Genomic DNA, 14,769 nt, shown 5'->3' on the forward strand with positions numbered 1-14,769 from the left:
TCTCTCTCTCTCTCTCTCTCTTGCAGAGGAGGTGTGGTTTTTACTAAGTCAGAAAGAGCATATGTCAACCAAGCAGACTGAACAGTGCAACACAGTTTGTCACCTCAGTCCTTGTTGTTTTTACGTGTTAAAGTTGACTCTGTCTTTCTTAAAATGGACACTGCTTTTAAAAACCTGGATGCAGCTGGTTTCCTGGAAATCTGGCAACACTTCGATGCAGATGGTGAGGACAGTTTTTTTTTCATCATAAATATACCTAAACAAAATTACAGCACGTTATAATTTAATTATAAGTATTGGTCTGTAAGGGGTTGACCAGAGGTGCACAGCCAGACTTTACACGGGTCAAAACTCAAAATATGAAAATAATTTGGCAGTGATAGAGTTACTAGTGACTGCATTGAAAGTTCTTAGTCATATTTGAATTTTAAGGATAATTCACTGGCTTTATACCCTAAATTACTTTTCTTTGACAGATAATGGCTACATTGAGGGCAAAGAGCTTGATGACTTTTTTGTTCACATGATGAAGAAACTGGGTCATCAGGTAAGTCAACTTTGTTTGGATGAATTTATCCATAACTTGTGATGACAGCAGCTTAAACACAGAGGCACATACTGCAACATCAATTCCAACTGATATTGACAAATGCGTATTATACTGTGTCATCTACGTATATGCCACATCAATGATAATGATAGAATAACTTAGTGTAAATAATGTACATTAGGGCTGGGCGATATGAAGATATATATCGTCAAAGCGATATACTATAAAAATGTCTATTGTATAAATGTTTCTATATATTGTTTCTATTGCTATGTCGAAAAACCAGCGGCTGAACTGCATTACGGCAATATTTCTGTCATTTGGACGGTTCTGTACATTTTGATCCTTGCTGGTTATGTTAATTTTGCACTTAACAATAAAATAAGAAAATACTCCATACTTTACATTTGTTAAGTATTTATTTCACACAGTGGTATACAAAAAATAGGTCTTATCATGTGGCTATTTTATTGACAATTTATTTATTGAATTAAAACATGCTTTATTGTGATCGAAATATATATTGACCTATTTCAGGAAAAAAAGATTTTGGCCATTTCACCCAGCCCTACTGTTGATCTCAGGAATTAAGGCATAGTTGCTTTATTTCTTAGTTTATCTTATGTATTGTATTGCACATGTTCTACAAGTACAGGTAACAATTTATTTTGAAATTGGCCATTGAATTCAATGTTCTGCATACAATGGTAATTCATTTTGTGGTTATTTAATGTAAAACACCATTTGTCAACATTATATCTTGAATTAGCTTCTGGGAAAGTTATCTGGATGGGTGGGGTGACTGTAACGATGTAAAAAGAGCTCTGGTTACTGTCAAAGGAAAAGTTCCTGACCAGTTATAATGGAAAACCAAATGGGCACACAACTATGAGTACATGTGTGTGTTTGCGTGTGTGTGATTGTACTCGCATACTAATGGGGTTGTACGAAAACAAACAGACCACCGGCACTTTGTCTCTCTCATGTTTGCTTTCCATCATAAATGCCCCCAGGATAAGTACTGTTGTGTATGTCTAATGGCACAGTCATTCTATTAGTATATTATATTCAGCCATTGGGTGCCATTAACTACATGGTGCCTTTCTATCTTGTATATCTGTATTTTCATTTCCTCTAGTGCAACATATTCGGTAGATTTCTCCTACATGAATTAACACATTTTCAATGAATGCTCATATGCAACCTAATGAATTTGCAAGTGACACACTGTTTAATATATCAATAATCCCTGAATAAATGAGTTTGTTATGCAGTGTACACAATGTCAATAGTGTACATCAAGTCAAATATCAATATGTGCTTTTAAAACTTCTGCTTAGCAACAGGAGATTACTGGTGCCAAACATGAGTCAGTGTCTGATAGAAAACTGATGGTGAAGATAACTGGTTGTCTTCCTGTAATGAGCCAGGACTTAGCACCTGCTAGTCTGCAGACTGTGCTCTGCACTGCATGAAACGTTGATTCAGACTTCAGCAACATTGATCAACAGGTTTCTATAGTTACAGTACAGTGATCGGGGTGTTCTCAAAGAGATGCTGGACTGCTAGCTGCTAAATATGTATTAAAATAACTTCAAATATTCTCACCTTCAGTTGCTTCAAGCTTTTGTCTGAACTCTGGCTGATAAAGAGACTGGTCTGCACAGGAAACATAAATGTGATTCTTAACTCAGATAAGCATGCAACAAGCGGTCTTTTTTTCTTAATTTATCCTTCGTTATAATCTATCTAGAAGACGTTCATACTCCATATCCTGAAGTACATCACGTTTCATGAGTGAATGTACTTTCTGACTCTTCATTATCTATAGCACAGTGGTGTAGATGGATGAGAAAGTTTAGATAGGTTTCATATATTTTATTTAACGGAGGTATCACAGTAAAATCCTTGCTGCAGCCAAAGGTAGTCAAGTCAATGGACTAACACACTGCAAATGCATCGCAAATTATTAGAAATATCTCATCTTGTCTTGGATGATGTCCTGTTTGTGGTATAATGCCCACATTCTTTATTCTGTGTATTAGAAAGACCAGGTAGACCAAAGAGGACATGTAGAGTAAGTGACCTTAAGAAAGCAAAACTTAAGAGGAAAAAAAATGGTATGCTATCAAAGCAGTATCCATGGTGACATTGCTTAAAATAACTTTGACTAACAGCCAGTTAAGTGTTTGTCCTTTAATATTCTTTTCTCAAATGTGATTTAAAAGAATAACTTTAAAATAGAAAATGTTTTTTTCATTACAATTTACTGTAAATGGCATTTCATTTTGCACCATCAAATACTGGATCATCATATATCTCTGTCCAGTTAAATGGTGGCTTTGGGTCAAGAAAATCAATGTTGCATTATTGTGTCTCTACAGGAGAAAGTGACTGAAGAGAGAGTCCAGAGACTGAAGCAAAGGTTTATGTCCGCCTATGATGTCACTGCTGATGGGAAACTACAGATTGAAGAGGTACTACAGTACACAATTTCTGTGTCTAAAATGCCTTGTTCATTTCCTTCATACTAAATGTAGGGTACTTAATAGTGAGTAATCACTGATTTATGACATTCTCCTTCATATTTATGGTGCATAGAGTGACTGCCATATGAAATTAGGCAGTTCAACGACATATACCCAACTCCCAAACACCACCTCTCTCTCTTTCTCTCTGTGACTATCTGCACAATAAAACCATCTCACTCTAACTTCCTCTTTATTCTAAATCTTCTTCCTCTTCTCTGTCCCTTCTGTCTGACTCATCTAATCCACTCAGCCCTTTGTCTTTCTCCACTACCCCTACCTCATCTTCCACTGCATCTCCTCTTCATCTTATCTTATTTTATAAGATATCAATGCATGATGCAGCTTGTACCATAATAAAGAAGAAAGCAAACTAATTTCTGGGAATGCTGAGACCATCCTGAAGAGACAGCCAGAAGAGAGCAGCACTTAAACCATTTACCTAAATTAATTACCTAACAATCTACTGTGTATATATACTGTATATATACACTATATAAAGGTATCACAAATCTAATCTGAACAGGTAAAATGATTCTTCTAAATGGGAAATAATCTAATGATCCTTTTGGTCTTCAAGTAGGACTCTTGCTTGTAATGAATTAAGCTTTATTCTTAAATGACTTTTTGATTGAGTCAGTTTATTAAATGAAATCAAACTTGACTGACAATTTAACAAGCTGCGGCTTTTTCCCAGAACTTTAAAGCCATAATTTTTCGAGATTGCTTTCTTAGTCTCCTCACGGAGTAATTGATGCAGGCATGGGGCTCTTGGCACAGCAGCAGTGCTTCATCAGAGGAATGAAGTGCATTTTCTTTTATTATGAAAAAGAAACGTGAACCCACTCATTAGGCCAATCTCTTAATGTATTGCACCCACAGACGCCAAAGGCTTTGGCTTCTACTCATAAGATGGGTAAAAAAAATCAATACGTGTTTGCCAATTACATTATTTACAGTGGCTGATGCAGGAACAGTGTGGTCAAACCTCTTTGTACAGTAGCTACACGCCCTGCCGACTAGGGACGCACCCATCCCACTTTTTCTTTCCCGATTTGATACCCGTGCTCTCTTTTTTCCAAATGTTATTTCTGTATACCTCACTGTTTGGAAGTCATTGGGACATTTACGTATGTTGTTATATGATTTAATAAATAATAGAAACACTATGATTCTAAATGACATTAAAGAAACTACTATTACTGCAGGGTAAGCAACTGTGCAAGATACCATGAATGTATTGCACTTTTTTGAATTTTTAATAGTAATTATCCCAAATTTAGAAACCTTCCCTCCTGAAACTTTGTACAACACAACAGTCATGGATCTGGCAGCGGCTCTGTTTTACTCAAAGACACTTCAGTGTTTGGATACTTGATGAAATTATGGTTTCAACCTGTCATCCATCTTTTAACTGCCATCCATAGAATTCTATACAGTCTGAACAGTTACACTCTGCTGGTGTATGCCGTCTCACAGTATTGTATTGACACTGCAGTAGGTACTGTGTATATGCTACTTTGTGTATACACAAGGGTTATCCAATTATCTGAAACGACTGAAAACATCCGGCATTGGCAAGACTTTTTTTTTTTTAAGTTTGTTGATTCCATTTATTTTCTGAACAGCTCTTTTGGAGTTGGCATCCATCTGTTGGTGCATTGCGCTTGTTCTGACTGTGAGCAGGTCTTCAGCTTTGTGAAGCAAAAGTTCACAGTATCATCTTGTATTATAATTAGACCGATGAAGGGGGCCAGTTTAATCTGCTAATGGGGGGCTGATACTATAAAAGGACAGACAAAATGAGAAGCAACATGAACTGGAGAGGAGCCAGGTGTAGGGGCGGTCATCCAAATGGCAATACAACATAAATTCTCATGTGTCCCTCCTACTACGTATCTAGCCATGAAGATAGGTCCAGTTTGCAGAGGTTGTGAGATATCTGCGGCTGAAACTTCTGCTGCCACCTTAACACAAAATAAAAATCTTCTTTCCATAGAGTGTCCCATTTTATCAAGATAATCCACGGACCTCACTGTAAAAAGTTTTATTGGATCCCTTTCTTCTGTAGAAAATTGATCTAATAAAAACTGTCACCTGATCTGATCAAAATTACAAGACCAGACCAGATTGGATTAAATTGTTCTTGAGTTTGAATGTACATGTCAGGGGCCAAGCAGTAAGACAATTAGGATAACAGGAGTTTGTTTAGGAAAAAGTGGGTTTTTATTTACCCAAAAAGTGCACAAAACAATATAAGACCAAGAACTTAATATATAAACCTCTAAAATAGGTCAACTCAATATAACTTAAACCAAAAATAACTATAAAAAAAAATACCTGTGCACAACAAAAACTTCCCTCTCAGAATGAGACAACAGGGAACATATATACTAACTGAGCCAAACTAAAAAACTAAAATAGACATAATTGAAACTAATACAAATAAACCCCAACCTAAACCTAAATCCCCCTCCAGCATGGCATCTGATGGTACGGCCCAATTGGCAGGCCATAGTATATAACAGTCCTTCACCCTTGGCCACGCCTTTTCTGCATCAGGAAGGACCTCTCCACCAGCATGGTAACAAAGACAACAAAATGATTAATATAACAAAACCTTTCAATGTAGAAAAGTGTATTCCATTTAAACCATATAAAGCTACAGGAAATAAATGTGGATTATTAATTAACCAAACAGTGTAATGGGTTTGTTTTAATGTTGAAATTGTTTAAAGTGTGACTGAATGAATTAATGTGTACTACAAAGCATAGGGTGAAATGGTGTACCATATTACCATTGCTGGCTGTTTAACCTGTGTGGCTTAGGCCATCACAGTACAGTTATTTATTGTTGTTGTAATTGTTACTCTCTCCAAGAATAAAATACTACTTGGAAAAGCCTCATAACATTATTATCCAATCACTATTCTCTGCTCTGACCTGTTTTCCAGTTGGCCAATATGATCCTCCCTGAAGATGAGAACTTCCTCTTAGTTTTCCGCAGAGAAGCTCCTCTGGACAACAGTGTTGAATTCATTAAGGTAAGGTCAGTGACTATACCAAGGGACGCGACAAGACGACATGAGGCGAGCCACATCTACTAATAATTTCAACTAGAAATATGTCAGCTACAATGTGTCAATAAAAGGTTATTAGACCAGTAAAAATGATACAGTAGCAATAAAACCACAAAAATTACAGAGGTGTCCTGATGTGCCAGTGGTCCAAGACATACATGGAGTGACTGCAACATTCATTGTTTTACTGGAGACCATTGTTGCATGTCATCACTACATTTATTTTACAGGACTGCTTATCCCCTGGTGTACATACTGTAGACTCATAGGGGGCGGGTGAGGTGGAGGTTTGGGTAGGCCAATGTGGTAGGGAGGTAGATTCGGATATCCTAAGCCGCATATACATGATCCTTGGGTAAAACCGCTCTGAGGACGCGCTTGTTGCCGCTAACTAGGATATGATCCGCACTGCTTCTTTTTGGCATCGTAAGCATCAATTATTTCTTCTGCTTTTACTTTTTCTGTGAGGTTAATCTCCATGCGTAGCAGGCTCAGTGTTGACAAATATAATTTACGACATTGTCATTAATATATTTTATGTAGCCTGATTTTTTTTTTTTTTTTTTTTTTTTAGTCCACTACCAAATCCCCCATTCCCCTTTCCCGACAGCAAAATTACGAATCCCACTGTCAGTACCCGATCCGTTCCACCTGCACAATCCGTTCTGCGCATGTGCAAGATCACACGTATGCCATGACGTAGGCGCAGATGATAATGCTGCGTTCATTCCACCACCACCTTGGAATAACGGCACCGCTTCCACCTGCACGATCCGTTCTGCGCATGCGCAAGATGTTGCGCACGCTAGCCTCCAGCTAACGTTAGTTAGCTAATAGCTAATTCGGCGGACCGCTAGGTGATTATAGCGGTCTGCCGTTAGCCTCCCCCGGGAAGCTAACGTTAACTAGTTTAGCTAACGGTTAATTTGGCTAACCGCTAGCTGATTGCAGCGGTCTGCCGTTAGCCTCCACAGTTAAGCTAACGTTAGTTTAGCTAACAGCTAATTCGGCTAACCGCTAGCTGAGACAGCATGTAAACTTTAAAAGACCCTCAAAATAAAACTTGAAAATAAACGTTAACATATATAACAGCTGTTACGTCAGTTCTACTTTACTTGTGCTCATTTAAAATACAATCACTCAATACTTGTCTTTATTGTTATTACTGTAATGTCTTAATTTAGCTGTAGCTTGCTTTTCCCATTAAGTTTAACTTAACGTTATTTTAGACTGAATCTAGCTGCAGAAACAACGTAACCAGTGGGGCGGTGCCTGTTATTTCGAGGTGGCTTGAACGCAGCATTATCATCTGCGCCTACGTCATGGCATACGTGTGATCTTGCACATGCGCAGAACGGATTGTGCAGGTGGAACGGATCGGGTACTGACACCCACTATGGCCACGCCAAGACCCGCCCTACGAAGCAGCTCGATTGGTTGGGGTTAGGCATTTCACCTTGAGTGGTTAAGGTTAGGGGATTGGTCAGGGAATAGGACTTGTACATGGAAGCATGGACGCCTGGCCAATAGTAGTGTGCGAATGCTATTGAAGGGCGGGTCTTGGCGTGGCCATAGTGGGGGAAAAAAATATCTCTTCCCGAGCATAGACTGTAACCAAAGCCGGTCTACGGAAAGCCGTTCCACTCCCTATTCAGCCCCATTGTACCGAATTTGGTTGCAGTTCCACCATAGTTCCACTGGGGTGATTGCGGTCTAGTACAAAATGAATGGGACTCTATGGAGCTAGACGGCTAAATGTGTCTCTTTCACCCGATTGTCGTTGAGAAACCTCAGATTTGATTGTAGTTTTTGCAAGTTCAACATGGGTTATAGGTCGAAAGTTGAATGAACGAGTACTTCTGTCCTTTTGATTTCTTACAGGGGGAGTCGTTGTTGCCCATAACACGCTAGCATTCTGCTAATGAATGCTGATTGGTCAGTGAAGGTCTGATTACGATCGGAGATCCCGCTTGACGGCATCCGAAGCAGAGCCTGAATGTCAGAGTAAATATTTCGGCGTAGTCTTTAAAACATTAGCAAACCTCTTTCTAGCACGTGTATTAACAGGGAGAGCCTCAGCTGTTAGCTGTGTTGTCGATGCCTCGAGAGAAAAAACGAAGCGACTCAGAGCTTGCCGTAAAGCAGTATCTCCGGCCGTATATGTGTATGACGTCATTAACATTTTAAAAGGCTTTTTAGAACAAAAAAGCGACTTTAAAAAAATCTAACACCCAGCAGTGTGTATTTTCTTAGCCTCCCCTTTCGAATGGAACATTCAAATTACTAGACAAAAAAGTGGATTTTGAGGGGTATAGCTCCATAGAGTCCCATTCATTCAGCACTGGCCTGTGAGCGCCCCCTATATGAAACTCTGGTGGAACTGCAACCAGTTCAGAAGCTGGAAGTAACAAGGGAGTGGAACTTCTTGATATATTAGAAGTTCTTTGCTGTAACAGTGTATGTTCCCGACCAGTTCCCGACACTGCCTTTGATTACCATGACAACCAAACGGACGAACAGGCAGAGCGGCCAAAGCGCTTCAGAGGCGCATTCAAAATACGTAAATAAACGCTAAAGGTGGAGAAGGTGGTCATAGTGACAAAAGCAGTAGGGTAATACAGGGAATACACAGGGGTTTGTGCGCTTTAACTTTAGTGTAGTTGTGTGCACAATACTGTAACTGCCGACAGGACGCCGTTGTGCTCTGCGCTGAAGCACTGCAAAGGTTCTGAACGGTTCCTGTCTTCGTTGAAGTATGTTTTAATGATGTTCTGTTAATGTTTTGGGTGTGCATGTATGTTACCTGGGTTTAAGTGTTGTGGGTTTGATTTAGTGTTCAGATTTATCTACATGTATTGGTGTAACCATGACCGAGACTTGGGTGGGGATTGCTTCTGTGCAGTGAGGGTGTATTTAATGTCTTTGAGTAGTGTGGGAATTAACTTGCAGATTGTCACAATACAGTGCCAAGGATAGCTGCATGTCCATATTTGCAGGATGGAGCATTTGGGTAGGCTTAAGCCCAAACCCTACATCACCTGCCGCCCCTGCATAGACTTAAACCATATACTGTATGATTAGAACTTAAAAATATGCCGAGAACCAGAGTATCAAATTGTTGATTTTTCAAGCTAAATAACGCTTTAGAACTTCAGCTTTATTTTTAGCAGTTCTTTGATTCTGAGCCTGTAACACCAACCGGGAAATGGATCAATGGATCAATTCTAATAAAATGATTGTAGCGGGTGCAAGATGCAACACATTATCATTGTCCTAAATAAAGAGAGATACAGATAAAACCAAACCGACCAGTAACAGGCCAACCGAGTAGATGATTGGAGTGGTAGCAACACATGAAAACACAGCAGTTGACAGTTTTTATGGTTTCATGTTTCTAGTTCAGATTCAGCCATAACCACATTGCATGTAAGCATTTGTTGATTGCCATTTCCTCCCCACTGCAGATATGGAGGAAGTACGATGTTGACTGCAGCGGCTACATATCAGCTCGGGAGCTCAAGGTAAAGTTGTCTGCACAAACGCACAGCAGAAGCAATGACACATCTCTTTTCTGTAGAGTAACATCTTTCAACAGTGGCATTGGCAGAGAATGACTGAAACCCTCAGCCCTCAGTTTCCTGTTCATACTGTACACTGAAATGTCAATCCTGTTCCTCACTACATAATGTAATGTGCACTAACAAAGTATCCTTTGTTTCGTGTGTTAGAGAACTGTGTGTAATTGTGTATCACCCACTGGATTTGATTGTTTTGTTGTTAGATTATTAACAAACTTTTGTCTCTTAGGCTTTCCTGAAAGATCTGTTCCAACAGCATCAAAAGGAAATGCCATCTGATAAGCTGGAGGAGTATACAGACACAATGGTAGTAATACAAGTCTCCACTTTGTCTAGCTCTAAAACAGTTAAAGGCAGCCTTTTGAATCGGTGTTTCTTAGTCCGGTATCGTGGCGAGCTGACTTGCAATCAGTCCATGTTAGACAGATATGTTAATGCTAAACCTTTTCCTTTCTTTACTTATGGCGCTTTTCCATGTTTTCACGTCACCTTTTTGGCTCGCCTCAGGTCACTTGGAACCTCAACTGAGGTGGTACTAAAAAAAGTATCTGTTAGCAGGTACCAGGTACTTTTTTTCGTAATGGAAAACCAAAAAAGGCGAGGCGAGTCGAGCAGGTACCATGTAATGGAAAAGCGCCATTAGTGTGCAGCTGGATTCATTGATCACTCTGCTGTTGTTGTGTGGAGCTGGTTAAAACAGACAAATCCTGCTATTTCCAGGTAGCTTGGAAGTGTAGGTTACTGTACATGAATTGACATGTTTATTTTTACAAATAAAAACAGCATGAGACTGAAAAGATTTAAGTGGCCGCTGCAATCCGCTATTCTGCCTAACTGAAATGTTTTCAGAGGATCTTGTGTGCTGCAGATGTCAAAAGAGAGTGTCACACTAGGCAGTTTGTGTTACTTCTGTTGAAACCCAGAGTTCAGATAGCTTATTCTTACTACTTGATAGATTTGAATTAGTAGGAGATTGGTTCACACTCAATGTCAGATGGAATGAGTCGGCTCTAGAGTCACAGGTGGTGTGAGGAAATAACCAGAAACAGCACACATAGAGAGATTCATAGTCTCTGAAGCTCTTTTCGTGGTTCTGAGTACACTCCCTTTTCTTGCAGATGAAAATCTTTGACAAAAACAAGGATGGCTGTTTGGATTTGAACGACATGGCCAGGTACTTTTCAAAGAGCAGGAAGAAGATTTGTTCTTAAAAGTCCCTGCAATGTTAAGATCTCTGTCACCTGTGATTGTATTTCTGCTGCATCACACACTAGATGGTCGGATAGCCATAAAAGAGAGATTAGATCATATTTTGCCAAATATTAACATCTAAAAAATTACTGCTTTGGTTAGCCAGTTTGCATGTATGAGGGTTTGTGGAGGTGGAGAGACCTAGCAGCATGCCTCGGGATAGCTAGCTGAGAGAGCTGACATTCACTGAAAAGGGATTTACTAAACTCTTGACAGTTGATTATTTAAAAAAAAAATGAGATAAATAAATGGTGATAATTCCACCACGAGGAACGTACTGTACTTCTCTTTAATAACTAAAACGCTTGTAAAATATGTATTCCTTCCTCAACAGGATCTTGGCTTTAGAGGAGAATTTTCTGCTCAAGTTCGAGATGGATGTAAGTGTATCTCGTTCTTTAATATATGGCAGATGACAACATGAGTTAATCGTTTTGCAACAGTTTGAGAAGTTATGTTCTGTTATTTTATCTAATTTCTTTCCTCCCATATTTTTTTATTTTGAAAAACCACTTCATTTCCCCAGGCCTGCAGTAAAGAGGAGAGAAAGAGAGACTTTGAGAAGATCTTTAACCATTATGATGTTGTAAGTATAATAACTCAGTGGGTGGGACACAGAGGATGACTGCTATTTTATAATTTTATACTGGCCTGTCCTGCAGGAAACTATGGTAGAATATGACATTTACTGGTTTGAATTGTCAGCTAGCCTGTAGGAAATTCTATGTTGAGGAGGAGGGCAGCGAAAAATCGCCCTTAACATCTTCCTTTAGAGGCACCCATGGGCACAGCAGCCCCCTCTGTGCCACTAAAGCTGCCCAATAGCGGGGTGTATTACAGGTATTACTGTCTTATCAAAGGACTCCTCCATAGCACAAGTAAATCTTGATTCTTGTGATGGCAGCTGTCCAGTCAAGGCAGACATCTCCTGCACTAAACCTTTTCTATCCTCAGTTAACACTAATACTCAAATGTGCATAATGTGTGTGTCTGTGTGCAGAATAGGACTTGGTACAGCAACAGTGAACCCAATTAGCTCCCTTCTCTGTAATGAAACCTAATAAAATAAAGCACCCATTATAATGTCAAGTCACTCTCTGGGATGATGAGTTAACTCTGTCAGACTCATTCACAGTACAGCTCCAGACAGGAGTCAATTATTCCTATCATGACTCACTGATAAGCTTCCCTTATTCTGTAAAATCATGTGTATGAGCTTGTCTTTATTAACAAGTAGAACATGAACAAATGGCTCAGTTGGAACATTTTTATTCTGTCTGCACTCCTTTAGAGTTCATAGAACCTCTGTTAGAAGTGTCACTCATGTTTCACACCTCGATTGCTTTTTTCTAGCTCTAAAATTAACAGCACAGCGACTGGCACCATTTTCAAGTTTTGTGAAAGCTGTTTTATGATAGCAGCAGGGTTTCACAGAACATCTCTTGATCCTGAGTAGGAGAGTGAAAAACTGGCACAAAGTTGAATATTTGAGCTATCTCATTTGAAACTGCTATCAAGCAAAAGCATTTGCATAACTGCAGTGAGGACGGTCAGATGCATCATATTCTCCCTGCAGTTTGTCTATATTTCAAATTAATTTAATGTAAGCAGCTATATGATTAACATGCAAACACTCCAGGATGCCAGGCCCACCAAAGCAATACGCCCAGAAAAGGAAGACTAATGAATGACTGAATAATGCGAGTGGGTGAATTAGATTAAGTAATCTGCACTCCTCCTTTCTGTCTTTTATTCTTTTCATTCTCTCTTTTTCTGTCTCTTTCTTCCCTGTTCAGAGTAAGACAGGAGCGCTGGAGGGTCCTGAGGTGGACGGCTTTGTCAAAGACATGATGGAGCTGGTCAGGGTAGGACACAATGCTGCTGGTTGTTGCAAACATGCTGTCTGACATTCAGATATTAGTGTTGTTTACCAAAAATGTACACTTGTTGTAGATCTATATATGGAGCCTACCACATCTTCAACAGTAGAAATGATAGACAATTAATCATTTAATACGCACACTCTTTAATATCAGCTTATCAAATGTGAGGATTCACTGCTTTTCTGTGATATTTATCATAGTAAAAGGAATTTTGGATTGATGCCCATGTGAAACAATTTTGAAGACACTACTCTGGGTTTTGGAAAATCATTATGGACATTTATTTTATACACAAACAATTAAAATAATCAACAATTAAACAAATTGATAGTAGCAGCCCTACACTATACAACTAGCCTGGTCCTACCAGACTCTCGTACATTTCATTTGTACAGACAGTCTGACACTCTCCATTGACAAGTGTTCTTCCTTGAAGGCGGGTACTCTGTTGAAGTTTAAAACTATTGGATCTGCCCAGAGCCACGGACAACTATCTGCTTATATTTAGCATTAGCATCGCTAGCGTTAGCCTTAGCCAACTCCTTCACCACTAACTGAGTGCGCTGGAAAATCTAACTTTTCCTTAACCCTGTGGGGAGGAGGACCACGACATCATGGCCACCAACAAAACTCAGCAAAGATTGTTCTTGCTCAGGCTTTAACTTCTGGATATTCGGCAGCATTGCCACAACGGACCGAATGGCTTCGCTCGCATCTTTCTAACACACGTCCTCAACGTCGTCGTTCTCAGCCACTCCCTCTGTTCGCTGATTGGACCGCCAAATATTTGGCCGGAAAAACCCATGAATATACCGCGAACCCAGACGGAGTACTGAAGGGAAATGAAAATAGAGCGGAAGTACGTAGGAGGGCGGAGCCAGGCTACTATAAAACTACATCAACTCCAAATATGTGACTGAAAAATTGAGAATTATAAATGCTTGAAGATCTGTGTGGCGCCACACCACAATTGAAAATTTAACTGAATTCATGTTACTGAAAATTCTTGATATAATTAAAATGTATTTTAAAGAGGAAATAGTGTTGAGCTAACTGTCAACTCAAAGAGATGATATACTTTGGAACAGATGTTATTTGAGTTTGATGGTCATCCATCTATGAACCCTGGCATAGTATTGATTTCTAGCTATAATGCTTTTCCACTGTGCCTCTCCCTTCCGCTCTCTTCTGTCCTCTCCAGCCCAATCTCACAATTCCTGAGCTGGACAAGCTGCGAGGCATTCTGCTGCGTCACTGTGACGTCAACAAGGACGGAAAGATCCAGAAAAATGAGCTGGCTCTGTGTCTGGGAGTCAGACATAAACTTAATTAGAGATTATAGTATTCTGAAACACTGACCCTGTATTCGTTGTATGGTCATCAATGGTAGAATGTTGTGATGTATCCAGATCAGTCTAATTACTCGGTTATTTGAGGTCAGTATTCATAAAGTTATTTGATCCTGAAAATGATAGAAACACTATTTGATACTGCGTAATAAAAAAAATAATTAAATGACTATATCATCTATGATTTGAAATGACATGAAATGTGTTTCTTGTGCTTGTTGTAGAATTTGTGGTACATTAATCATTCTGTTTGCTTTTGAAAACAATGTTTTTCATTGTAATATTCTTCTTTTAGTTTGGTGCTGGAGTTTGTTGGCTATTGAATAAAACAGAAGTTTATGCAGAAAGTAGCCTGCTAGTTATTTTGCAGTGGAGCAGTACACATAAAAATGGCCGCCGCTCTGACCATTCTGCTACGTTGATTTGAATGAGAATATCTTTCTATTCAATTCTACTTCTGACTACTACTGACGTTTGGCTATTTGCATGTTTCTCTGCCAAAGAAGGCTGTAGTACAGTATGTTGAATAAAGCAATGATGAAGTAATGAG

The 14,769-nt window shown here is 39.3% G+C and overlaps 1 protein-coding gene across 1 annotated transcript; it reads left to right on the forward strand.

Moving 5' to 3' along the window:
* The first annotated feature begins 47 nt into the window (after positions 1-47).
* LOC120563118 (secretagogin-like) lies at positions 48-14,769 on the forward strand. Its single transcript, XM_039807231.1, has 11 exons — positions 48-223; positions 477-547; positions 2,935-3,027; positions 6,033-6,122; positions 9,623-9,679; positions 9,966-10,043; positions 10,855-10,910; positions 11,322-11,367; positions 11,514-11,573; positions 12,784-12,852; positions 14,072-14,769. The coding sequence occupies exons 1-11, from the start codon at positions 154-156 to the stop codon at positions 14,201-14,203; spliced, it is 822 nt and encodes a 273-aa protein (XP_039663165.1). The 5' UTR covers positions 48-153; the 3' UTR covers positions 14,204-14,769.

This window comes from Perca fluviatilis, chromosome 7, assembly GCF_010015445.1.
Source record: "Perca fluviatilis chromosome 7, GENO_Pfluv_1.0, whole genome shotgun sequence".
NCBI classification, from domain to species: domain Eukaryota; kingdom Metazoa; phylum Chordata; class Actinopteri; order Perciformes; family Percidae; genus Perca; species Perca fluviatilis.